Source organism: Canis lupus, chromosome X (genome assembly GCF_011100685.1).
Source record: "Canis lupus familiaris isolate Mischka breed German Shepherd chromosome X, alternate assembly UU_Cfam_GSD_1.0, whole genome shotgun sequence".
Taxonomy (NCBI): domain Eukaryota; kingdom Metazoa; phylum Chordata; class Mammalia; order Carnivora; family Canidae; genus Canis; species Canis lupus.
In genome coordinates, this window is record NC_049260.1 from 123003361 (window position 1) to 123028651 (window position 25291).

The following is a 25291-nucleotide window of genomic DNA, read 5'->3' on the forward strand; positions in this document are numbered from 1 at the left end:
CGGGCGGCGCAGGCGGGCGCGGGAGAGCTCCGCGTCGCCTCGCGTCACCTCGCGTCACCCTGCCCCGCCTGCTTCCCAGACCCGCGTCCCGCCCCTGCGCGCAGGCGCGGGGCCGCCCTTCGGGTCCGCCCTTTTCCGAGATTTGAATTTTCCCCAGCAGATACAGAGAGGCAAGTACCCGGATGGTGATCCCTGGCCTTTCGCGCCAATACTGTAAGTTGTCGCAGCCGCCTGGAGAGGTGGGTGCCCGCGCGGATCCCGCGGGCCAGGCCGTGCGGGACGCCTCCGTGCGCTGTCACCTCGGGCCGCCTGCGGGCGGCCTGCGCCCGGGTCTCGGAGCTTGCAGGCGCAACCCCGGCTTTCTTCCACTTTTGCTCAGCTTTATTGTACCTTTTTTTTTACACCAACTGCTGATGAAAATGTGGCCTTTCCCGCAATTACCACCGTAGGCTTCAAAGTAGAGCGTGTTAGCCTTGTGACTGTTACCAGTGCAAGTGACACATCCTTGACTGTTGCAGGTGCGCTGTAGATAACCAAAGTAGCAGGATCTGCCCGGAGGGCAGAGTAGCTACTTTGCAAAGGCTGTAGTTACTCTTCTTCCGAGATGCTCTCCGAGCAGCGCATGTTACGTAGTCATGTTCAAAGACATTTTGGGGGGTTTTTTTGTTTGTTTTTTGTTTTAAAGCATTTTATTTATTTATTCATGAGAGACACAGAGAGAGAGAGGCAGAGACCCAGGCAGAGGGAGAAGCAGGCTCCATGCAGGGAGCTCGATGTGGGACTCGATCCCAGGGTCTCCAGGATCACGCCCTGGGCCAAAGGCATTCGCTCAACCACTGAGCCACCCAGGTGTCCCTCAAAGACATTTTTGTATCACCTTTCCATGTACTAAGTTTATGGTGTACTTCTATGTTTTTATGTATTTGGAAGGATTTCTTTGACAAAAGCCAAAGATACCTAGGACTGCCAAAGGACAAGAGCCCTCTCCTATAAATAGCCGTGCCACCAACCGCCCTAAATGACCTTGGGCATCCACCTCACCTCTGTGGCCCCAAGGCCCTCCCCGGTAAAATAAAGAAGAAAAGCTGCTGGTTTCCAAGGGTCTTGCCCGAATTCAGCTATTCGCTCCCTAGAGTTCAGGGATCACTGCAGTTGCTCCAGGCTTCTTAGGTATCCAGGTGGCCCAGATTGGCCTCACCCACTGGGGGTGCCACACATTACACCCTTCGGGCTGGCATCCCCTCATGTGCAGGAAGGGGACACGACTTGCTATTGTCATAAACACTACAGGAAAGAAGCCACCACTGTGATGGGTGACAGTGACTCCTGCTTAAAGGCATATAGCTGCAGGAATCAGGGAACTCTTTTTTTAAGATTTGTTTATTTATTTATGATACACCTAGAGAGAGAGAGGCAGAGACACAGGAGGAGGGAGAAGCAGGCTCCATGCCAGGAGCTGGACACAGGACTCGATCCCGGGACTCCAGGATCGTGCCCTGGGCCAAAGGCAGGTGCCAAACCGCTGAGCCACCCAGGGATCCCAGGAATCAGGAGACTCTAAGGAACCCCTGAGCCAGGTGATTGTCATGCTTTGCAGAACTTCCCCCAAAACTTCAAGCCAATGCTGTTGTGCCTTTGGCCTTCGTGTGCCAGGTGCTGAGGAAATCTGTGAAGAACTTGTAGTGTCACATAACAAGCATCGTGGCACTTCAGGTAGACGGAGGAGCTAGGTCAGAAAGTACCCAGACTGGTCTTCTTGGTGAACTTGGTGAGTTGGTTTCATAACATGTCACTCTCAGCTTGCACAAGGGCTCAGGTGGACTCTGCCCCACAGCCAGAGAGAGGACTCACTCTCCACGCCCTTCCTGCCCTCCTTCTCTATCAAGTTGACACTGTTTGACTCCTGTCCCCGGCTCCCATCCATACTGGCTGGCAGACAGGAGGTCCCAAAGGCCCGGCACTTCATGCCACAGAGCCAGGCCCCAGATACGTGCAGGTAAGGTGTCCCAGCTGGAGCCAGGAGCTCAATGGGGAAGCCAAGTTCAAGGTGTTAGCCGACCCGAGGCAGGAGGGAATGACGACTGCAGAGTCTCATCGCAGCTGAAGGACAGCCTGGGCCTAGGGAGCTTTCAGGGCTCCCTGGGGATGGTACTTTGATGTGTGGCCAAGAGATTGGGGTGTGCTCGTGCATGGCGTGGAGAGCCAGCCACTGAACCGTGTTGAGCGGGACCTGGCACGAACCCGTCGGAGATACTTGAGGACGATACTGGGGGCTGTTGTGCGCAGACCACGTTGACAGTGGCCAGCCTGGAAATGGGAACCCCAGGGCAGGGGCAGCCCCCTGGACCTGGAAACTCCTTAGAGAGGGGGTTGGGGGAGGTGTGTGACAGTGCCACAAGCTGCGATGGAGGCTTATGGTCAGTGAGATGCAGAGTCGAGGTTAGGGCTTTAGTTCACTGGTGGAAATGCGGGGCCTTGTGGCCCTCCTCCACAGTGGACCCCCAAGGCATGATGGGAACGGCCGTGGGAGGCGCAGCCGCTCCCTCCCCAGAGGATATAGGGGGATGCCCAGGGCCCGCGTGGGAAGCGAAATGGTAATGTGCCAGTGGAAGCTTCGATTGGATTGGACTGGAGTTGAGCAGGGGTCCGCTGAGCGCCGGGGAAGTAGAGCAGAGTCAGAGCCCGCCCTGCCCTTTCCAGGCCTAAGTGGCAGGAGGGGACATGGGCATTGTAATGCCTCCAAAATAGACACTGCTCTGTGGTCTTCACGTCTGAGAACTGACTTAATCCACACGATGACTCCACTGGGAGGCACTGGCGGCGTCGCCGCCGTCCGGGTGTGCAAACTGAGGCCCAGACCAGTTGAGGCCCGAGGGCACATGATCGGTAGGTGGCGGGAGCCGGAGTTGGAGCGCCGCAGTCCCTCTCGTCCCCACCTGGCACCACCTTGGCTTCTGAGCCAATTTCAGAGCATTGGACCTTTTCTCTCTACGACGGTGACACATTTCTCGGCCACTAGGCCAACTCACACCACAGCTGGTCCCAAAGCAGTTGACAGCGAATGATAAGTGCACGCCGCTTTCACACCTTCTGCTTCTGTAGCTGCAGGAAATGGAAGGTTCTGTCGTGGGCCAAGGAAAGAAGGTGATTTGGGACAGTGTGGCACCTCAGGGGAGGGCAGGAGGGCTGGCCGAGGTGGCAGGCCTGGGGACCAGCTGCCTGCGCTGCCTGGCCTCGCACCTGAGAAGCAGAGGGGTGATGCCCCTCCTCTGTCTGCCGCTGAGGCGGGAAAGCCCGTTCTGCAGTGTAACGACAGACCTAGGAAAGGTCTGAGTCTCCAAAAGCAGTGGCTCTAAGGGGACTAGTGCAATGAGCAGGCTGGCAGGGGAGAGAGGCGTGAAGCCCCTAGGGGACAGACGATTCTAGAAGCTTCCAGAAGGTGAACGCGCTGTGGGTATCGCTTCACTCTTACGTCTGTTTTCTTCTGATGAAAACTGTTGGCGGCTCCTGAGGCCGAGGGGGGGAAGACGGGGCCTGTCTTTAGGATGCTTTGCTTTCTAACCACACTCTCTTGGTAACCACAGAGGAAAAAGGCAGCGCGCTCTTCCACTCTTGCCAGCCAATCAGCAGGACCACGACGTCTCTCTCGCGGGCGTCCGCCGCCCTGGGGCAAGGCCGCGGCATCTGCATCGGAAATCACGGGGACGTCTTCCTGCCGGAGAAGCTGGCTCGCAGCAGCGGTTTCTCTCAGCTCTGAACCAGCAGTGGTGGCCGCCTCGAGCCATACCCGGGGTTGCACATGCAGCCCGAGTCCAGGCAGGCCCTCTTGCATGTCGCTGTGGCCAGCTGCCTCTGCACGGCCACCGTCTACGCCGGGGTGTTCGATGGCATCTTCATCCAAGTGGGCTACGAGCACTATGCCGAAGCGCCGGTGGCCAGCCTCCCCGCCTTCCTGGCCATGCCCTTCAACTCCCTCATTAACGTGGCCTACGTCCTCCTGGGGATGTACTGGCTACGGAGACGTGCCAGGGCCCCGGGGCGCGCCGTGGAGGTGTGGAGGGCTCGTTACCTGAAGGACGTCTTTGCCAGCATGGCCCTGGTCTACGGCCCGGTTCAGTGGCTGCGGATCGCGACGCAGCTGCACCACGCCGCCGTGCTTGACCAGTGGCTCACCCTGCCCATCTTCGCATGGCCGGTGGCCTGGTGCCTCTCCCTCGACAGGGGTTGGGAGCCCTGGTTGCTCCTTGCCATCGAGTGTCTCTCTCTGGGCAGTTACGGCCTCGCCTTGCTGCACCCCTATGGCTTTGAGGTCGCGCTGGGCGCCCACATCATAGCTGTCGTGGGCCAGGCCCTGCGTACTCACAGGCGCTATGGCAGTGCCACCTCAGGAACCTCTTTGGCTCTGGGCACGCTCTCCTGCTTGGGCTTCGTGGTCCTCAAGCTGTGTGACCATCGGCTCGCGCGCTGGTACCCCTTCCAGCGGCTCACGGGCCACTTCTGGTCCAAAGTCTGTGACGTGCTCCAGTTCCACTTTGCATTTTTGTTTCTGACAAATTTAAACACTGGCCAAAGACTTCCTCCTGAGGGGAAGGTGCACTAAAGTGTGGAGAGGAAAACCTAAAGAAGAAAAACAAAAGAAAGAAGAAGGAGAAGGAGAAGAAGGAAGAGGAGGAGGAGGAGGAAGAAGAAGGCGAAGGAGAAGAAGAAGGAAAAGAAGGAGGAGGAGGAGGAAAAAGGAGAAGAAGAAGAAGAAGAAAAGGGGCACCCAGTTATCGGGCTCCCTGCGTGGAGCCTGCTTCTCCCTCTGCATGTGTCTCGGCCCCTCTCTGTGTCTCTCATGAATAAATAAAATAAAAATTCTTAAAAAAAAAAAGACATGTGGCTTACATGAAAGACTGTCCCTCCCCTCGAAGTTACGGGCTTCGATATTTAGGGGTGAAATGTTATGCTGTCGGCAACTTTCAAAGACCTAGAGCAGGTATCCAAGTGCAGGGGATGTGGGGGGCATTGTACTAATCTTGTAACTTTTCTGTAGTTTGACATTTTTTCAAAATAAAATGTTGGGGGCAAATGACCCCCAAGAAATCTATCGCTGTCACAGTTGGAGAGAAATGGTGACCCGCAATAGCTCCAGGCTGTAGGTCACGCACGTGGGCTGCTGACCACTATGCAGGGTAGCTTCTGGCCCGCATGCCAGGCCAGGCAGCGGGGATGCCAGCGGGCGTCCCCAGAGGCGAGTGGGTTCAGGGAGACCGAGTCACATCAGACACATGGTGAGCAGACTGATGGGGAAATCAACAGTGCGACTGCCAAGCTGACAGCAGGTCACGCAGAAGAAGCCACACCACGTCAGCTCCTTTGTGGGGCAGGGCACGGTGGGTCTAGATGAAGGAAACACAAACGTCAAAAGTTGAATGCTCAACAGAGGGGCGCCTGGGTGGCTCAGGGGGTTCAGTGTCTACCTTCAGCTCGGGTCATGGTCTCAGGGCCCTGGGATTGAGTCCTGCATCGGCTCTCTTGCTCTCTCTCTGTCAAATGGATAAATAAAAATCTTTAAAAGAATAAAAGTTTAGGGGCAGCCCAGGTGGCTCAGCGGTTTGGCGCCGCCTTCAGCCCAGGGCGTGATCCTGGAGACCCTGGATCGAGTCCCACGTCGGGCTCCCTGCGTGGGGACCTGCTTCTCCCTCTGCCTGTGTCTCTCATGAATAAATAAATAAAATCTTAAAAAAATAAAAGAATAAAAATTTAAAGAATGAGTTCTCAACGGAACGTCGCCCCCAGAACCAGGCGGTGGCTGAGATGTTCTTAGCGACAGGGGTCACTGAAGCGTCGTGTGGCTGTTTCCATTGGAGAGAGACCCAGAGCATGGTCTGAGCAAGCCCTGCCTCCCTGTCACCCCAGGCCCTTAGGGTTTTGTTTTTTTTTTTAAGATTTTATTTATTTATTCACGAGAGACACCGAGAGAGAGAGAGAGAGAGAGAGAGAGAGAGAGAGAGAGAGAGGCAGAGACCCAGGCAGAGGGAGAAGCAGGCTCCATGCAGGGAGCCCGATGCGGGACTCGATCCCGGGTCTTCAGGATCACGCCCTGGGCCCAAGGCAGATGCTAAACCGCTGAGCCCCCCGGGGATCCCCAACCCTAGGCCCTTAGGAGCCATGGTGTCCGGATGGCGTCTTGAAACCCCCTGCCGTGCTTGCCATGCAGGTGACAATATTTGAAGCAGCAAGCGCAGGGGTGACGCCGTGGCTGAAGACATGCTGAGGATCTCTGCCCTCTACAGACCCCTGGGGGCCACCCGCGCCGTGTTCCTTCTTCTCGCCATGTTCCTTCTTCCCGCGTGTTACTACGCCCTTACACGCTCTTTCCATCCCGTCTTCAGAAGGGCATCTGGTTTGGGGGATCCCTCGGTGCCTCAGCGGTTTAGCGCCTGCCTTCGGCCCAGGGTGTGATCCTGGAGACCGGGGATCGAGTCCCACGTCGGGCTCCCTGCGTGGGTCCTGCTTCTCCCTCTGCCTCTCTCTGTCTCTCTCCCTCTCTCTCTCATGAATAAATAAATAAAATCTTAAAAATATATATATCCTTTAAAAAAAAGTTTGGAAGACAAAGGCGGAGGTAAGGAGGACGCCGTCTGTGCCCAGTGGCATCTCAGGACGGGCTGCCCACATGCACCTGCTCCGTGTCCCCCGAGGCCCCTCCCCCTGGAGCCTGCAGGTTGGCCCGCAGACCGTTGCCATGAGCGTTGAGAAGCTTTTGGGACTGGACGTCCTGCCCCACCCGAGCACCTCTCAAGGGGGGTGGGGAGTGAACCAAGCCTCGCCTGAGGAACCCCGCAGGGGAAGGCCCGTGAGCCGCGCCTCCGCTTGGGCAGCAGCCAAGCAGCGTCTGCCCGGCCCACGAAGCCTGGGCGCATGGCGTGGCCCGGCTCAGGGTGTGGGGCCCGGGGGCGAGGCATGCTAGTGGGTGAGGAGCAGGGCGGCATTTGCTCGGGGAAGCAGCTCTGAAGTCTCCGCATGCTTCAGAAGAGGAAAAGGGGATCCCTGGGGGGCTCAGCGGTTTGGTGCCTGCCTTGGGCCCAGGGCACGATCCCAGAGTTCCTGGATCGAGTCCCGCGTCGGGCTCCCTGCATGGGGCCTGCTTCTCCCTCTGCCTGGGTCTCTGCCTCTCTCTCTCTCTCTCTCTCTCTCTCTCTCTCTCTGTCTATCGTGAATGAATAAATAAAACCTTTAAAAAAAAAGAAGAGGGGGATCCCTGGGTGGCGCAGTGGTTTAGCGCCTGCCTTTGGCCCAGGGCGCGATCCTGGAGACCCGGGATCGAATCCCACGTCAGGCTCCCGGTGCATGGAGCCTGCTTCTCCCTCTGCCTGTGTCTCTGCCTCTCTCTCTCTCTCTCTCTGTGACTATCATAAATAAATAAAAATTTAAAAAAAGTTTAAAAAAAAAAAAAAGAAGAGGAAAAAGGCTATGGGTGTCCGTAGGGAGGCCACCCTGACCTCAGCGAGGCCGGCGGGAGCGAGGGGAAGACTCACCCGCTTGGGGGGCTCAGCTAGGGATGAGGATGGGGGTGCAGGCAGAGGGCCCCGGGGTCTTACACGGGGTGGGCTCTCCACCTAATAGCTGGTGATTCCCCCCTTGGGCTGTTTCTGTCGCAGCTGCTGTCTGCCTCATCGAGGAGTAGGTCCCCTGAGGGCGGCTGGGGTTCCGCCCGGCCTTGTTCATTGAGCAATGACTTTTCATTCGACTTCATTTCATTTCTTACCAATACTGAATAAATAAGCTCGAGAACCTTCTGGTTTTCATTCCACCCCTGTGTCAGGCTGGGTCCCCACAGGAAACAGGTGGCATGCTCAGATTAGGGTGACTCAGGACGGTTTCATGGAGAAGTATGCACGCCACTGTGGGGGTGGGGGAGCGCCGGGGCCCGGGGAGCCCCTGGGCAGGGTGGACGGCACCCGAAGTGTACACTGCTGTGGAAGGCACACGGGGCGGGGGCGAGACCTCCCGAAGGCCAGACCCTCCGTCCTCCCATCTCCCATCCGGGTTGGCAGATAAAGTGCAGCTCCACGAAGGAAGCGTGTCCCAAATACCACCAGACGCACTTATACTAAGAAACTGTTGCATTAAAAAAAAAGAAAAGAAAAGAAAAAAGAAACTGTTCCGTTGTTTATCTTAAATTCGGATTTAGGGCAGCCCAGGCGGCTCAGCGGCTCAGCACCGCCTTCGGCCCAGGGCGTGATCCTGGGGACCCGGGATCGAGTCCCACGTCCAGCTCCTGCATGGAGCCTGCTTCTCCCCCTGCCTGGGTCTCTGCCTCTCTCTCTCTCTCTCTGTCTCTGTCTCTCTTGGATAAATAAATAAAATCTTTAAAATAAATAAATAAATTCAGATTTAACTGGGTGCACTCAAAAAAGACACTTTTATTTGCTCAATCAGCTAACCCAACCGAACCCGGAGGCCCAGAACCTTCTCTCCCTGCCCCCTGTTTCCTCAAAGTGTGACCAGCATGGGCCACGCGGCTTCCTGCATCCCCTCCGGGGCTGACCGCCCCCACCCAGCCCCTGGGCTCCAGGGTGCGAGCAACGTTGGAGGCGCTAGAGGAAGAAGGCTGGTGGCGGTGCCACCCCCGCCCGTCCCCACCCCGTCCCCCACCCCCTCTGGGCCCTGCGGCACTTTCATGTCCTCCCCGCCCCGTGTGCTCGCTTCTCCGTCTTACCACCGCCCGCCCCTGCCCGAGAAGCCCGAGAAGCCCCTGGGCACCAGCGGGGCCCCCTCCCTGCTTTGGGCCCTAGCGGTTCAGAGGTCCCTAAGCTGGGAGGGATCTGCAGAGCTGTCCGCCCCCCCCCCCCACCGAGTTTCAGAGAAACGGAAACTCTAGAAGTTGGACTTGGCCGACAGTTGCACCAGAAACCCCACATCCCACCCCTGCCCGGGGTCCTGCCCGCTGCGCCCCCACCTGTCCCTGGCGCCGCGGCCTCGCCCTCCCAGCCCACAGCCCGGGCACTTGCCCCCCAGTGAAAGTAGTTGGGGTGCTTTTGCTGACCGTGGAGGTAACACGGGCTTGTTGGGGTGAGGTTGCATGTTGGGGGGGGGGGACTAGCCCCCTGGGAGGCCTGTCAGGATTCCAGGGGCCCTGCCACGGGGCCGCGCGCCCCTGCACCTGCGTGCTGGGTGCAGATGCTGCCCCAGGCCCCTTCGTGCTTGAGTGATGAGGTGTCGGTGGCCAGGGCTGCTCCGGGCGCCTTCCCCCGACGTCGCACCCTCACGCAGGGCCCTGGCTCCGTCCCCGCTCAGCGCGTGTCAGCCGTGTGGCTGGAGGCAGCCAGGGCTCAGGCCTCTGTCTGTTGGAAGTTTGGGTCTGTTCCTCCTCATTATTGATCTTTTTCTTCTTCTTCTTTTTTTTAAAGATTATTTATTTATTTATTCATCAGAATACACAGAGAGGAGAGAGAGAGAGGCAGAGACCCAGGCAGAGGGAGAAGCAGGCTCCACGCAGGGAGCCTGACGTGGGACTCGATCCCAGGTCTCCAGGATCAGGCCCTGATCTTTTTTCTTCTTGATTTGTAGGAACTCTGTTTTATATTATAAACATTAACCGTTCACCTGGCGTGCAGATGATGAATATGTTTTCTTGATCATCTGTCTTTGGACTTTGTGGATATTTCAAAGTCACGGGGTTGGAGGTTCCCATGGCCCTCTACGTGTCCACGGCTGTGTTTCTCTACATAGCTTTTGTTTCTGGTCTCACTTCGGACGCTTTCCCAGGTGCCTACTGTCTACTCATCAGGCAGCTTTGTCAAATCTTAACATCTCCTACAGCTGCTTCCGATCCTTTTCAGTATAAAATCTGCCCTATAATACCGGGAGAGGCAGGGGCGCCCGGCTGGCTCTGTTGGTGGAGTCTGCGACTCTTGATCTCAGGGTCGTGAAAGTCATCTCCCCAACGTGGGGCATAGAGAGTACGCTCAAAAATCATTTAAAGCGGTAATCATAAATAAAAAATCCTTAAAACGGGGGCGCCTGGGTGGCTCAGCGCTTTAGCACCTGCCTTCGGCCCAGGGCATGATCCTGGAGTCCCAGGATCGAGTCCCGCATCAGGCTCCCTGTATGGAGCCTGCTTCTCCCTCTGCCTGGGTCTCTGCCTCTCTCTCTGAATAAATTTAAAAAATCTTAAAAAAAAAATTTAAAAAGTACATTTAGAAATAACACCGTTCAGCTGTTCTTGTCTACGTGACAGTTTGCCGGACGGTAGTAGTCAGCCGGCGCTCCTTGGGGTCACGTCCCGTCGAGGCGAGGCGATCCCAAAGCTCTGTGCCCGGGGTTTCCGCGAAGCCTGGGGGGACGCAGCCCTTCCAACAGGTAGAGCAGCCCCCTGCCCCGGGAGATCTCCAGCAGGTGAAATCTTAGGATGAGCGGAACCGGGCGGTTTATGAGCCCCCAAACACCAACGTGGCTGGGGCGCACCTCCCCGCCTCTCGGTGGAGGCGGGGCCCCTGGTCCTGCCGGAACCCCCGTGCCCGGTGCCCAGAGGCGGTGTGCTCCCCCCACCCCACCCCCACCCCCGGCGGCCCTGGGCCCGCTGCCTTTCCACCGGCCGCCTGACTTCCAGGGCCTGCTCAGTTTGCGGCCCGGGCCACGGTCGCATGGCAGGTCCTTCACCCGTGGTCGTGTTTTTCTAGTCTTTTCTTCCACTTCCTGCCCCTCGCTTTGATCTTTGCCCTCTGTTTCTCTTCAGAATCGCTGACTTCTGGTTTTACTTCTGTGTCTTCTTTCTGGGCCCCGCCTGACTTCCACCGGGGCCTCCGCCACGGCGTGTGGGCGGCCTGCGCCCCGGCCAGCTCAGCCCTCTGCCCCGACACCACGAAACCGTGGGGCGCCTGGGGGGCTCCGCGGGTGAGTGTCTCCCTTCGGCCCAGGGCGTGATCTTGGGGTCCTGGGATCAAGTCCCGCGTCGGGCTCCCTGCGAGGGGCCTGCTTCTCCCTCTGCCTGGGTCTCTGCCTCTCTCTCTCTCTCTCTCTGTGTCTCTCATGAATAAATAACTACAATATTTTTTTAAAAAGACATGAAACCTGGCCGATTCGGTTGGAGCCCCAGGCCTGCCTTCCTGCCCCGCAGGTGACCCCCATCCAGGCTGCTCCCCACGTGCCCTGGCCCCTTCCCGTGTCTGGGGCCGCGCACTGGCGATGTTTGCAACTGTCTACACACGCACCGCATGGTCCACACCCCTTCTCTCGCAGGCTGCAGATGTGGATCGCCGGCAGGCTCCCCCCGGGGCTCCCGGGGTGCCCACCCAGGGGGTTCCTCCTCTGGTGCCACGTCCACGCCTCTCTTCTCACGTGCAAGCCCTTCGCAAGCCGCGCGTGACTCGGAGGAGCCAAATCCATCGCCGAAGAGGTTGCTGGAATGACTGCCCCGCACAGGTCCCGCCGCTCCCCGTCCACACCCGCACGGGGTGCTGTCAGAGGCCTTACCGTGGGCCGATCTAACGCGGGGGGGCCTGGAATGTCATTTCCTTCTTGGTTGCCTCTCCCGGCTTAAAATTGAGGCTGCCTGCGTCAATGAAACCTAGCATAGGAGCCGGCAATGGCACTTCTAGGTGTCTCCCCAAAAAAAGAGAAAGTGGGGGGTTGAAGAGAGGCTTGCACACTCGTGTTCATGCTCCACGCAGTGCAGTCCAATTCACAGAAACCAAAAGGCAGGAGCAGCCCCAGGGCCCCGGGGGCACGGGGGGATAAGCCCGATGTGGCCGGCGGTGCAATGGCACGCCGTGCGGTCCCCCAGAGGGAGGACTTTCAGACACCTGCTACGACACGACACGCGTGAACGCGGGAGACATCCTGCTGAGCCTGAGAAGCCAGACACAAAAGGACAGATGCGCGGGAGTCCGCGTCTACGAGGTGCCCGGAGCAGTCGGATTCGGAGGGACGGGACGTGGGACGGTGGGCGCGCTGGTGGGGGGGGCGGAGGGGGCGTCCGTGTCTCACGGGACAGGGTTTCAGTGGGGACGTCCGAAAGGTGCCGGGGCAGGGTGGCAGGGGCGGCTGCACAAAATAGGGACCCTCTTGGTGCCACCGCGCCGTGCACATGGTTAACATGGTGAATTTGAGGTCCTCGGGGTTTAACCACATTTTTATTTTAGACACAGAGTGAGCGTTGCGTGGGGGAGTCGAGGAGGGGAGAGCCTCCAGCAGGCTGCACGACCGGCCCGGAGCCCGATGCGGGGCTCGATCCTAGGACCCTGAGATGGTGACCTGAGCCGAAACCAGGAGCCAGACGCTCAACCGACGAGCCCCCCAGACGCCCCCTAACCACATTTAAAAAAATCAGTGTTGATTTTTGCCTTTCACGAGTGTGGGTGGGCTCTGTGAGCTCTGTGTGCCTCACCTGCCGCTCCTGTGCGGCCGCGGGCTTGCAGGCCCTTAGGCAGCGTCTACACCTGGCGAGGCGACCACGCCATCAGCCCGGCACACGCTGCGGCACCGCTGCGGCTGCCCCGGGACGGGAGACAGGGGTCCGACCGGCGGAGCTAACAGCTCTGAATCAAGGGCTTACTGTCCAGGAAGGTGAGTTACAGACGTCGAAGGACCGTCAAGTTCCTGGAGGTGGGAAGTAGTCCAGGTGGGCTTTGCTCCGGGGCTTTATTTTTTTTTTAAAGATTTATTTATTTATTCATGATAGACAGAGAGAGAGAGAGAGAGAGAGAGGCAGAGACACAGGCAGGGGGAGAAGCAAGCTCCATGCAGGGAGCCTGACGCGGGACTTGATCCCGGGACCCCAGGATCACGCCCTGAGCCAAAGGCAGACACTCAACCGCTGAGCCACCCTGGTGCCCCCCATTCGCCTTTTTAAAGGGTACGGTTCAATGGCTTTTAGTATAGTCACAGGGTTGTACAACGGTCACCACTGTCTCATTCCAGAACGTTGTCACCATCCTGAAAAGAATCCCAGGACCCATGAGCGGTCACTCCTCGTTCCCTCCCCCCCACCCGTGACACCGCTCAGCTGCGCTCTGCGCCTGTGCACTTGCCGGTCACGGACACCTGATAGGAACGGGACCGCTCAGTGTGTTTGGAGTCAGGCTCCCTTCACCCAGCGTGGGCGCGAGGTCTGTTCCTTCTGTAGCGCGTCCCTATTCCCCTGGCCGTAGGGCCCTATCGTACCCCAGTACGTGCACAGGCCACTTTCACTTATCTGCTCGTCAGACACACTGTTTCCACCTCTTGGCTCTTAGGAGGAACGCGGCTTGAACCTTTCTGGATACATGTCTTTGAGCACAGAAGTTGTCCCTTCCCTTGGTGTCTGGCTGCGAGTGGAAGTCCCAGCCGTCACACTGTCTCCAACAGGCGCAGCCCATTTAGCTTCCTACCAGCCACCAAGGCCATTCCGTCCCGGCTTTTGTTACTATTGCTTCATTATGGCCATTCTAGTGGGTGTGAAGCTTTGAAAACACTATCTGAGTTTTTTTTTTAATTTTAAGATTTTATTTATTTATTCATGAGACACACAGAGAGAGAGGCAGAGACTCAGGCAGAGGGAGAAGCAGGCTCCATGCAGGGAGCCCGACGTGGGACTCGATCCCGGGACCCCGAGGTCACGACCTGAGCCAAAGGCAGATGCTCAACTGCTGAGCCCCCCGGGTGCCCCTCATTCTGAAATTTCCAAAGCCTCTAATCAGAACCTCCACAGTAGGTGCCCTAGCAAGAGCTGGGGGCCAGGAGTGGACACGGGAGTCCTCCAACGTCGCTTCCACTGGAGACAACCCTGCCCTGGCCGGGCGAGTTAGTCAGAGATGTTTCCCCATGAAACTCATCTCTGCATTGGGATGGGCTGTTTTCCCAGATGATTGTTGCTTATATGGCACATCCCAAACAGGTAGAGGAGCCGAGCCTGTGACGCCCCCAAGGGACTGAGCCACAGCCACCACTTACAACAGATGTCACCTCTGAGGGGACTTCAGACGGGGACACTGTCAGACATTGTCAGACTGTATCAAAACCATGATGTCCAGGCATATGCTGTTTACTCGAGACACACCTACAACATGACTGTGCAAGATTACACGCGGACGAGTGAGAAAGAAGATCTACCTCGGCGCCTGCTAACCCAGAGAGCTGGCACAGCTATGGGATAAAATGCGCTGCAAGAACATTTTAGGGATCCCGTTAACATACTTTCAAAACACACAAAGCAAAAATTGACAGGACTCCAGGGAGAAGTAGACAGATGTAGCATCCCAGATGGAAGTTTCTATGGGCTTCCCTCAAAGGTGTGCGGGTCAAGGAGACAAGAGCTCTGTGGAGTTGCAGCAAATGTGAACAAGCCTGTGACTCAGGGCGCTCTGACGGGCAGGCGGCCTCCCACGTCCCCCCACATCCACGAGTGGCATTGAAACCCAAGAATAGCATCGTGGCCACAAAGCAAGAAGCAAGTAAGTTTGAAGACTTGGTGTTAGACCGGGACGCCTGGGGCGTGGGGGGGTGTCCCGGGATCGAGTCCTGCATCGGGCTCCCCGCAGGGAGCCTGCTTCTCCCTCTGCCTGTGTCTCTGCCTCTCCCCCTATGTCTCTCATGAATAAATAAATCAAATCTTAAAAAAAAAAACATAAAAGAAAGACTTGGTGTTAGACCACATTCTTGGAGCTCAGCGCAATTAGGTCGGAGGCGCATAGCATGCGCACATGCAATTGCCATACATGGCAAAGTTTTAAAAGTCGTGATGAGAATTTTAAGATTCTTAGAACCACCTTAATAGGAACAAGTACATAATGACACTGGAGGCTGATGGCGCGTCAAGTGAGTCCTACGGCCTTAGAAGCTGACAGAAATTCTTTCTATGAGCATATTAGGGGGACGACCGGAACTCTCCACATATGCACACTGAAGGCCCCATCAAACCAACCCCCGACGGTAAACACTAGGGTGACCTCCATCACTACAGATTGGTTTTTGTTTTTTTTTTTAAGATTTATTTATTTATTCATGATAGAGAGAGAGAGAGAGACAGGAAGAGGGAGAAGCAGGCTCCATGCAGGGAGCCCAACGCGGGATTTGATCCCAGGTCTCCAGGATCGCGCCCTGGGCCGAAGGCAGGCGCCAAACCGCTGAGCCCCCCAGGGATCCCCTACAGATTGGTTTTGCATGTTCTGGAACTTCACAGAAATGGCAGCGTGTCCCGAGCGACCGTCATACTCATAACAGCACGTACATTCCTTTCTATCACCGAGTGTCATTCCACCGTATTGACACAGGGAAACTAAAGGGACCCCATGAAAAACTGCCTTTCCCGCTGGTTTTCCTGCTCCTGTTCTTGCTAGGACCTATACCTGCCCCTCACACACGCTTTACGGAACAGATAGTCTATGTCTTCCTTGTGAAGGTCAAGGAGGTGGTGATGTTTTGGAGTCTTCCAGTGCAACGGATAGCGCGTAAGGGGGGACTGGGCAGGGCTGTCGAGAACGTTCTCCAAGCCCACCGAGTCATCAAGACCCCTGGCTCCAGTGCGTACGAGACTTAAGGAGGACACCTAAACACTCCTCTTTGTTCCCTGATTACTGCAAAGACCCGTGCTCCAGCCTACCGTCCTCAATAAAAATCCCGGCCCCAAGCAAGCATGAGACTCATTCCCTTTTCCTTTCTGAGTCTCCTGGACACTACCTGTATCTAGACTCTCTTAGGTCTTTTTTTTTTTTTTTAGTAATAATCATTTTATTTTTTTAAATAATAAATTTACTTTTTATTGGTGTTCAATTTGCCAACATACAGAATAACACCCAGTGCTCATCCCGTCAAGTGCCCCCCTCAGTGCCCGTCACCCAGTCACCCCCAACCCCCTCTCTTAGGTCTTCAATGAACTCTACCCTCACTTTCTCTTGGCTCGCATTGGGTTTCTATCCTGCGTAAAGCCGAGGACCCTCCTGGCTGGTCTTAGGGCCCCTGACTGGGTTCTCAGATCCACCCGGCCCACATCAGTGTGGGTACTGGGCAGTTCTGTGGATTTGTTCCTTTTGTTGGGCATTTGGGTTGTTTCCAAGTGCTCCGGACACTTACGCACACGTCTTTGTGTGGACATATGCTTCCATTCTTTTTTTGGTATAAAAATTTGAAGTGGAATTGCTTGCTTGGGGTGAAGGTCAAGATCGTAAGAAACTGCCAAGCAACAGAGAGCCCCTGCTCTGCTGTCCTGCCCTCTGCTCCTCTGTGGTCTATTCAATAAACTTCTAGGTCTGAAGGAAAGAAAGAAAGAAAAAGAAAGAAAGAAAGAAAGAAAGAAAGAAAGAAAGAAAGAAAGAAAGAAAGAAAGAAGAAAGGAAAGGAAAGAAAGAAAGAAAGGAAAGGAAAGGAAAGAAGAAAAGAAAAAAAGAAAAGAAAAGAAAGAAAAGAAAAGAAAAGAAGAAAAGAAAAGAAAAGAAAGAAAAGAAAAGAAGAAAAGAAAAGAAAAGAAAAGAAAAGAAAAGAAAAGAAAAGAAAAGAAAAGAAAAGAAAAGAGGGCAGCCCTGGTGGCTCTGCGATTTAGAGCTGCCTTGGGCCCAGGGCGTGATCCTGGAGACCTGGGATCGAGTCCTGCATCGGGCTCCCTGCATGGAGCCTGCTTCTCCCTCTGCCTGTGTCTCTGCCTCTCTCTGTGTCTCATAATAAATAAAATATTTTAAAAAATAAATAAAATAAAAAGATTTTATTGGGACACCTGGGTGGCTCAGGGCATGATCCCGGGGTCCTGGGGTTGAGTCCCACACCCGGTTCCCCACAGGGAGCCTGCTTCTCCCTCTGCCTGTGTCTCTGCCTCTCTCTCTCTGATGAATAAATAAATAAAATCTTAAAAAAAATAAGAAAAAAGCAAAAAAAGAGAAACTTCCCAACAGTTATCCGTGGTATCCGTAGTGACTGTCTCAATTTACCCTTCCCCTGGCTCCAGGTCCTCACCGATACTTAGTATGACCAGTCTTTTTACTGGAATCATTCTGGGGTGTGTGTGTGTGTCTGTGTCTGTGTGTGTGTCACTGTCCCCTGCTTTTCTCTTGCATGTCCCCTTGACTGATGAGGAGGTCGGGCATCTCTTCCTCTCTGTCCGCCCTAGTGGGGAGGGCCGGAGGCAAGGACAGCAGAGAAGGAGAGGGCCGGGGGGCCGAGAGCCCCGCAGGGAGAAGCACGGGGGCCTCGGGCGGGCTCCCCACTCTGGATCCGCAGTAACTGGAGGCGAGCTGCCTTCTGGGTCCGTGGCCCTGAGCCAGGGGAGAGCCACGGGCTCTGGGTGGGGCCCCTGCCGCCCTCGCTCCAGGCTTCCTGGCTGGGGGTGGGGAGGCCCCGTGGGCCGCAGGGCTTTCAGGCTCACTCCCACTCCGTCGTGGGACAGCCAGGAGAGCAGGGAAGCTGCGTGGCCAAAACTGACCCTGGAAGAAAGAGAACAGCTGAACAGAGAGGAAACAGGGGAGAGACACCAGACAGCCACCCCTGCAACAGCCTCAGGCCCTTCAGAAACAGGTCGTTCTAGTGCATTAAAGAAAATAAAGAAAAGCTTCCAAATGTGCTTTATGAAACCAGAAGAGCCTTCCCCTCCCAGAACACCAGCAGCCACAGTTACTCTCTGTGGGTTCGTCCCAGGAGTCCAGGCCGACCGAATAAGGGAAACTGCTTTCCACACCTGACAAGGATAACAGCCCCCTGCACAGACCCCACAAAGAAAGCTGCAGATCACTGTCACCCGTGAGCATTGATGCACGTTTTGAAAATAAAAATATTCGTTAAAAAAAAATATATTCGTTAATATGATCCAAAAGCAGATTAAGAAATGAATATATCTTGCCGTACGGTCATGAATAAGACCAGCCTCGTTCGGACTCCCTTGGGGCTGCTGATCTAATAGAGGAGAGGATTTAATAAACACACACACACACACACACGTGCAAATATCAAGCGTGGGATTGTGTCGTGGGTGGGAGGAGAGGGACTACTCCAGGCAGAAGTAACACTTGGCCTGCTACGCACCTTTATTTTAACTGGCTAAATTCTGCGCACTTAGCAGCGTGGCCTTGAGCAGGTCACCTAACCTCTCTGAACCTTCCCCTTTCACCTATAGAGTAGAAATAACCACTGTAGCTCCCCTGTATTGAACTATGCCCAGATAATTTATCATCTACAGAAGGACACTTCCTTTTTTTTAAGATTTTTATTTTTATTTATTTATTTTTTTAAAGATTTTTATTTTTTTTTTATTTTTTTTTTAAATTTATTTATGATAGTCATACAGAGAGAGAGAGAGAGAGAGAGAGAGAGGCAGAGACACAACAGGCAGAGGGAGAAGCAGGCTCCATGCACCGGGAGCCTGATGTGGGATTCGATCCCGGGTCTCCAGGATCGCACCCTGGGCCAAAGGCAGGCGCCAAACCGCTGCGCCACCCAGGGATCCCCAGATTTTTAAATTAAAAAAAGATTTTTAAATTTATTTATTCATGAGAGACACAGAGACAGAGAGAGAGAGGCAGAGGCCCAGGCAGAGGGAGAAGCAGGCCCCATGCAGGGAGCCCGATGCAGGACTCGATCCCGGGACCCCAGGATCACGCCCTGGGCCGAAGGCGGGCGCTGAACCGCTGAGCCACCCGGGCTGCCCCAGAAGGACACTTCTAAAAATGATAAAAGGGCACGATTGCAAGCGAGCGAGCAAGCACAATCAGAGTTCACTCCGACAGTGCCCGGATGATTCAATGAGGCATGATGTTACTATCATTAGTAATATTAATGTGTCGGAGGAGGAAAACATGACATCAGGAGATGTCAAAGGTATTTGAAGCAATTCCACTTCGGGGTGTAGATTGGAACGAGTTGCAGGCAGGGCCTGGGACAGAGACTTAGACAGCAGTGTTCGCAGCAGCGTGACTCACAGCTGCCGAGAGGTGGAAGCCACCCAAGTGTCCATCAACTGATGAATAGATAAACAAAATGGGATAGAGACAGACAATGGAATGTGATTCAGCCTTAAAAGGGAATAAAATTCCCTTTTTAAAAAAAGACTTTATCTTGGGGATGCTTTTCCTGATTTCAGTTCGGGTCCTGATCTCAGGGTCCTGGGATTGAGCCCTCCGTCAGGCTCCATGCGTAGCCAGGGGTCTGCTCGAGATTTTCCCTTTCCCTCTCCCTCTGCTCCTCCCCCTTCTCTGTCTCGCTTTCAAATAAATAAATAAATAAATAAATAAATAAATAAATAAATAAGGCTTTTTAACTAGATAGATTTTATTTTTATTTTATTTTTTAAAAATATTTTATTTATTTATTCATGAGAGACCCAGGCAGAGGGAGAAGTAGGCTCCCTGCGGGGAGCCCGATGTGGGACTCCATCCTGGGACTCTGGGACCACACCATGAGCCGAAGGCAGACACTCAACTGCTGAGCCACCCAGGCATCCCCTGATAGATTTCATATTTTTTTAAGATTTTATTTATTTATTCATGAGAGAGAGAGAGAGAAGCAAGGACCCAGGCAGAGGGAGAAGTGGGATCCACACAGGGAGCCCGACGTGGGACTCAATCCCGGGACTCCAGGATCACGCCCTGGGCCGAAGGCGGGCACTCAACCACTGAGCCACCCAGGGATCCCCTAGATTTTATTTTATTTTATTTTATTTTATTTTATTTTATTTATTTATTTTATTTTATTTTTTATTTTTTAGATTTTATTTTATTATTATTATTTTTTTAGATTTTATTTTAAAGTAATCTCTACACCCAATGTGGGGCTCGAACTCCCAAGCCGGAGATCAAGAGTCATGTGCTCTACGGACTGAGCCAACAAGGGCCCCCAAAAAGGAATAGAATTCTGATACACGTTTCAACAGGGATGAGCCTCGAAAACGTACTAAGTGAAAGAAGCCAAGATACCGAAGGACGCGCAGTGTGCGCTTGCATTCTGTGAGGTGCCTGCAGTAGGCAACCTAGGACGGTGGGTGCCCGGCTGGGGCGGGGGCCGGGGGTGGGGAGCAGATGTCTAATGGGGCCAGATTTCAGTTTGGGAAGATGCAAGCATTGAGGGAATGGATGGTGGGGATGGTCACGCGACCAGGTGAATGACCCGAACTTCAATGCCGCTGACCCGTACAGCTCCACATGGTGCAAGTAGGCAATTTTACATGCATATTTTCTCCCAATAACAAAGCAGAAGAAAAAGGTATTTGATGAAATTCGCTTCTCTTAACAATGTAGGAATCAGTGATGTGACTATTGCTGCAACAATCCCCCCCAAACAGCGGCTTAAAACAACGCCAAGTCTTTGTTACGCTTGCGAATGTACAGAGTGAGCAGGGCTCCTGTTGCCGTGGGTGGCACAGCCGGGCCCAGCTCCCAGAGGGCCGCAGCTGCCGTCGCCAAGAAGTGCTGGATGTCGGCCGGCGCTCAGCCGGGGCTCAAGGTGGGGGGCACATGCGCCTTTCCATGTGGCCTTCCTCACAGCACCGTGTTCCCCTCCAAGGGAGAGCGGCCCGTGAGAGGATCCGGCCTTGGAAGTCACTAGTGTCCCTTTGGCCAGACTCCATGTAGCCAAGGCACGGAGAGGCCCGCCCAGGGTCAAGGAGACTCCACCTCCTGGTGGGGGGGGGGTGGAAATGTTCTAGAAGAGCAAGTGGGACGGGAAATATTTACTCCAACCATATATTTTGTAAAGATTTTATTTATTTACTCATGAGAGACACAGAGAGAGAAAGAGGCAGAGACCCAGGCAGAGGGAGAAGCAGGCTCCCTGCGGGGAGGCCGATGTGGGACTCGATCCCAGGACCCCGGGGTCATGCCCTGAGCCGAAGGCAGATGCTCAACCACGGAGCCACCCAGGCGTCCCAGCCATATTTTTTTCAGGAATATATATTTTGGGGCCCCTGGGTGGCTCCGCGGTTGAGCGCCTGCCTTCGGCTCAGGGCGTGACCCCGGGGTCCTGGGATCGAGTCCCGCGTCGGGCTCCCTGCATGGGGCCTCTTCTCCCTCTGCCTGGGTCTCTGCCTCTCTCTCTCTCTCTCTCTGTGTGTCTCATGAATAAATAAATAAATTCTTTAAAAAAAGTTAGAAAATGTAGCGGAGGACCCCATTCTGTACCCATTTCCTGTAGCAACACCACCAACGAGAAAAACCAACCAGTACGCAAGAGAGCTGAGGTTTGTATGTGATCAAGTGCCATTGGGTGAGATGTCAGTCGGTGACCCCGTGGAAGGGGCTCGTCCCCTGCCCCAGCTCTGACTGTGGTGGCACTGAGCCCGGCGGGCGCCCCTTATCAGCCAGGGCAGGGTCCCGTGGTCCCATGTGCTAGAACCATCTTGCCAGCCTGGGCTCCCATCTCTCCACTGGGCCTAACTTGAGACTGGGCCCCACTTGCTCTCCAGGGTTGTGGGATGGTGGCACCGGGTTGGCCCCTTTACCCAGTCTTGGGAGGACTCTCAACTCTGTAGAAGCAGACACATGTGATGATTTAAGTTTTACCGGCGATTAATTGCCCCTCCCTTCGGTTATGATCCCTCCTAAGATAACAGAGGCCACATCCACTGCTTTTCAGGATCCTGTAGTTATTCTCATTCTGGTTCTTAATTGCAGTGGTGTTCTTTTTTTTTTTTTTTTTTTTTTTTTTTTGGTGTTTGTTTTCAAACATGACCCTTGTACCCAGTGCAAAGCACTCCCCTGCCTCACCCCTCGGCCCTGCCTACCCCACAGTCCTTGCTGCTGGTGGCCCTTCAGTAGGGGATCCTCGTGGGTAGGAGCCGGCGAGACAAGCACTTGAAACCCACCACCTCCTGCCAAACGGGGGCTGGGCCCTCCGGGGCCGCTGATGGCTGCAGCCCCCTGGCCCTGGGAGCTCTCCCACGCCTGCATGAGTCAGGGGGACTCGAGCAGGGGGCAAGCTCCCCGTTCACTCCCCTCAAAGTCACACCAGCTGACGCCCCTCATTGTCAGGACGCGCGTGTGACAGCTGGTGGTGTCGGGAGGGCCAGTTCTGCTCCGTTACACCCCTCAGCTAGCTCCAAGCAGAGGTGCCCCCCCAAACGCAGCAGCTTTTGACCTCAGAATGTGAGCTACCCGGCCGAGAACTGAAACCGTAGATGATCACCCAGCCTCTGGTCTCCCAGTACTCACATGCCTTCACCAGGCCAGGAAATTCTCGTCTGGGAAGAGGAAGTTGAAAATAACTTGATTGTTTATTTCAGGAACTTCCCCAAAATCCATTTATCCAAACATGAAATTATTCAACTAGCCCTCATCAGGGTAATACCCTGGCGTCCCACAGGAGAACACGGGCTCGCCCAGTGGGGTTTTCAGAGGGCCCGTGCCTTGAAGCGTCCACCCATCTGGGACAGCTTCTCCCAGTGCCCATCACGTGCGCTCATGGAAGCTGCCACCTTAAACCAGGCCCAACAGCCCTAATTAGAGACACCCCACCCTTGACCTCACACTTCCAAGAAGCTTGATTTTGCTTGGCCTCTAGGGGAGCGGGAGCCAGCACTGGCCCAGGGGGCTCAGTTGAGAGATCTGAAACCACCATCCTCTCCTAGGCCTGTGTTAAACCACGGTGGCAGCAGACGTGGCTTCCTGTCCCCGTGAGGAACACGTCCAGGACAGGTGTCCCTTCTCATGCCGTCGTCAAAATGGGTGAGAGCAAAGTAAACTGGCTTCTGGCGCCAGGACACGCTCATTCCCGGAAGATAAGCCTGCGGCCCAACGCTTCTGGAGCGCCTGCTGACTCATGCTCTAGGCTGCGTCCACCAAGCCACTGTGATGATGTCATAACCCCGGACTCTACGGCTCTGAGCGTTTCTTGTCCTTCCCTCTGTCGAGGCGGTGTTCTTCCTCATTGCAGAGAGTCCGAGAAACTCAGCCTGGCTTGATCAACAGGTTTTTCCGGTGGTCATTTCAGGGGCCCCATGGCCAATAGGTACAACCGGAAAATGAGGCGGGGACCCCCTTTATGACCTCTGATGGCTCTGGTGGCTCTGGTGGCTGCGCACAAGGTAGAAAGACACCATATACGTCCTCAAAGTCGGTTGTGTTTGGTTCCCAAGTTAATTAGCCAAAGATGCAGAGTAAGGTCCAAAGCCAGGGCAGGGCCTCCGGGTGTCGGAAGAGTCGGTTCTTCTAACACTCGAGGCTTCCCGGGCTCGCCACCTGGAGTCACTGCCTCTCTGCAAGCCGAGAACCATTTATTTAACTCGACCATGGGTTGTGCCTGTCTGGCCCTTTATTTTTTTATTTTTTATTTTTATTTTTTTAAGATTTTATTTATTTATTCATGAGAGACACAGAGAGAGAGGCAGAGACACTGGCAGAGGGAGAAGCAGGCTCCGTGCACGTAACCCGGGTCCCCAGGATCACGCCCTGGGCCGAAGGCATGTGCTCAACCGCTGCGCCACCCAGGGATCCCTTATTTGAATTTCTTCCTCAACCCAAACTTTATTTACAAGGATGTTTTAAAAGTTCCAGTTGAAGGGGTGCCTGGTTGCCTGAGTGGGAAGAGCATGCCACTCTTCACCTCGAGGTTGTGAGTTTGAGCATCCCCACTGGATGCAGAGCCTACTTAAAGTAAATAAAATATTTTTAAAAAAATTTCCAGTTGGAGATTCCGCAGGAAGGAGGTACTATCTTTTCCCGGTTCATCCTAATTTCTTTGCATTGCAGTCGGTGACATGTCGCATTTCCATATCTTGGAATCGGGTAACATTTTCTCGGTGGCAAACAGCGTGGTATTTTTCCGACTGTTATGCGTATGCTTGAAAAGCGTGTATTCTCTGTTCGTTGGGTACAATTCTCTGTGTATCGGATCAACGTTGGTCTTTTTTTTTTTTTCAACGTTAGTCTTTTACCTAAAACATTTAAACGTTAAAAGATAAACTCATAACAAAACACGGATGACCTTTCAAAATGATCTTGAACTGGGAAAAGCCTTTTGAAGCCTGATATCGCAAGCCAGAAGCCGTAAAGAAACAGATTAGTAAATTTTTGCATGGAAACCACCACAACCAAAGTCAAAGACACATCACAAGCCGGGATAGAATATGCACAACCCATGTGTGCACAAATCAAGGTTATGCTCCCGAGTATGGAAAGAACTCTCCCTACCAATAAGGAAAAGTTGTGGAGGGGCAGCTGGGGGCTCAGTGGTGGGGCATCTGCCTTTGACTCAGGGTGTGATCCTGGGGTCCCAGGATCGAGTCCCACATCTGGCTCCCTGCATGGGGCCTGCTTCTCCCTCTGCCTGTGTCTCTGCCTCTCTCTCTCTCTGTGTGTCTCTCATGAATAAATTTTAAGAATCTTAAAAAAAAAAAAAAAGAAAATGTTGTGGAAATCTGACCACAGAAATGACTAGATTGTGCCCAGAAAGGAACTTCGGGGCTCCCGGGTGACTTAGTCGGTTGAATGTCTGACTCTTTGCTTCGGCTCAGGATATGATCTCAGGGTCATGAGATCGAGCTCCACGTCATGCTCCGTGCTGAGCGGGGAACCTGCTTGAGTTTCTCCCTCTGCACCCCGCCCCCTTGCATGTGTGCACACGTGCTCTTTCTCAAATAAATAATTCTTTACAAAGAGAGAAAGCAGCTTCGAAGTCCGGTGAAGACAGTGAAGGCGTGCATAACCTCTTTCGTACTGAAAGAAATGCAAGTAAAAAGCAAACTATGCTTTTTCATGGATTCGAGTTACAAAGGTGAAACTTTGGCCCAAACCCAGTGTTTCAGAGGCCTTTTCGGCTACATCCAGCAAAATGACCGAGTAATCCGGCTTCTAGAATTCTCAGCTAGAGATGCCCTTGCTTAAGTGTGCAAAAATACACGCCCGGAGCTCCTGGATGGTTTAGGATGGCAAAAGCACAAACAGAAAAACTGGAAAGGGGGCAGCCCTGGTGTCCTGGTTTAGCGCTGCCTTCAGCCCAGGGCGTGACCCTGGAGACCCAGGATCGAGTCCTGCATGGGGCCTGCTTCTCCCTCTGCCTGTGTGTCTGCCTCTCTCTCTCTCTCTGTGTGTCTCTCATGAACAAATAAATAAAATCTTTAAAAATTAAAAAAAAAAAGAAAAACTGAAAAGGACCTGACCCTCCGCAGGGTACCGGTCGAATCTATATATGCTGCATTCACACAGCGTCTGCTCTGCGGGAGGACAAAAGTAAGGTTCATCTGTGCCACGGGGAACAGCCTCAGTAGAGCCTGGAAGGTGCAGGATTGTGAGTGTGGCCTGAGTCATGGGAGGCGACGGTGAAGGCTCGTGTGGCCACTCTTGCTGGGGGAGAGTCCAGGCTGGGAAAGGGAGAGAGGGTTTTTCTTCTTCTGTACTGTTTGGACGTCTTTGTAATG

The 25291-nt window shown here is 54.3% G+C and overlaps 1 protein-coding gene and 1 long non-coding RNA gene across 9 annotated transcripts; both read left to right on the forward strand.

Moving 5' to 3' along the window:
* Window positions 1-57: 57 nt before the first annotated feature.
* TMEM187 (transmembrane protein 187) lies at window positions 58-4739 on the forward strand. 8 transcript variants are annotated; one of them, XM_038588693.1, is made up of 3 exons: window positions 65-213; window positions 1654-1768; window positions 3585-4739. In XM_038588693.1, the coding sequence occupies exon 3, from the start codon at window positions 3800-3802 to the stop codon at window positions 4598-4600; it is 801 nt and encodes a 266-aa protein (XP_038444621.1). In that variant the 5' UTR covers window positions 65-213; window positions 1654-1768; window positions 3585-3799; the 3' UTR covers window positions 4601-4739. The 8 variants fall into 8 exon arrangements, with proteins under 8 accessions (XP_038444619.1, XP_038444621.1, XP_038444622.1 ...); XM_038588694.1 differs by having other exon boundaries at window positions 100-213; window positions 1598-1768; XM_038588695.1 differs by lacking the exon at window positions 65-213 and adding an exon at window positions 221-239.
* A 6022-nt stretch (window positions 4740-10761) lies between these two features.
* LOC119868252 lies at window positions 10762-12621 on the forward strand. Its single transcript, XR_005386036.1, has 3 exons — window positions 10762-10884; window positions 11230-11889; window positions 12132-12621. It is a non-coding gene; the product is annotated as an uncharacterized LOC119868252 (long non-coding RNA).
* Window positions 12622-25291: the final 12670 nt, after the last annotated feature.

Bases quoted from the DNA above. Each gene is read 5' to 3' on its own strand.
- TMEM187 (XM_038588691.1), top strand. From the start codon at position 3,800: ATGCAGCCCGAGTCCAGGCAGGCCCTCTTGCATGTCGCTGTGGCCAGC.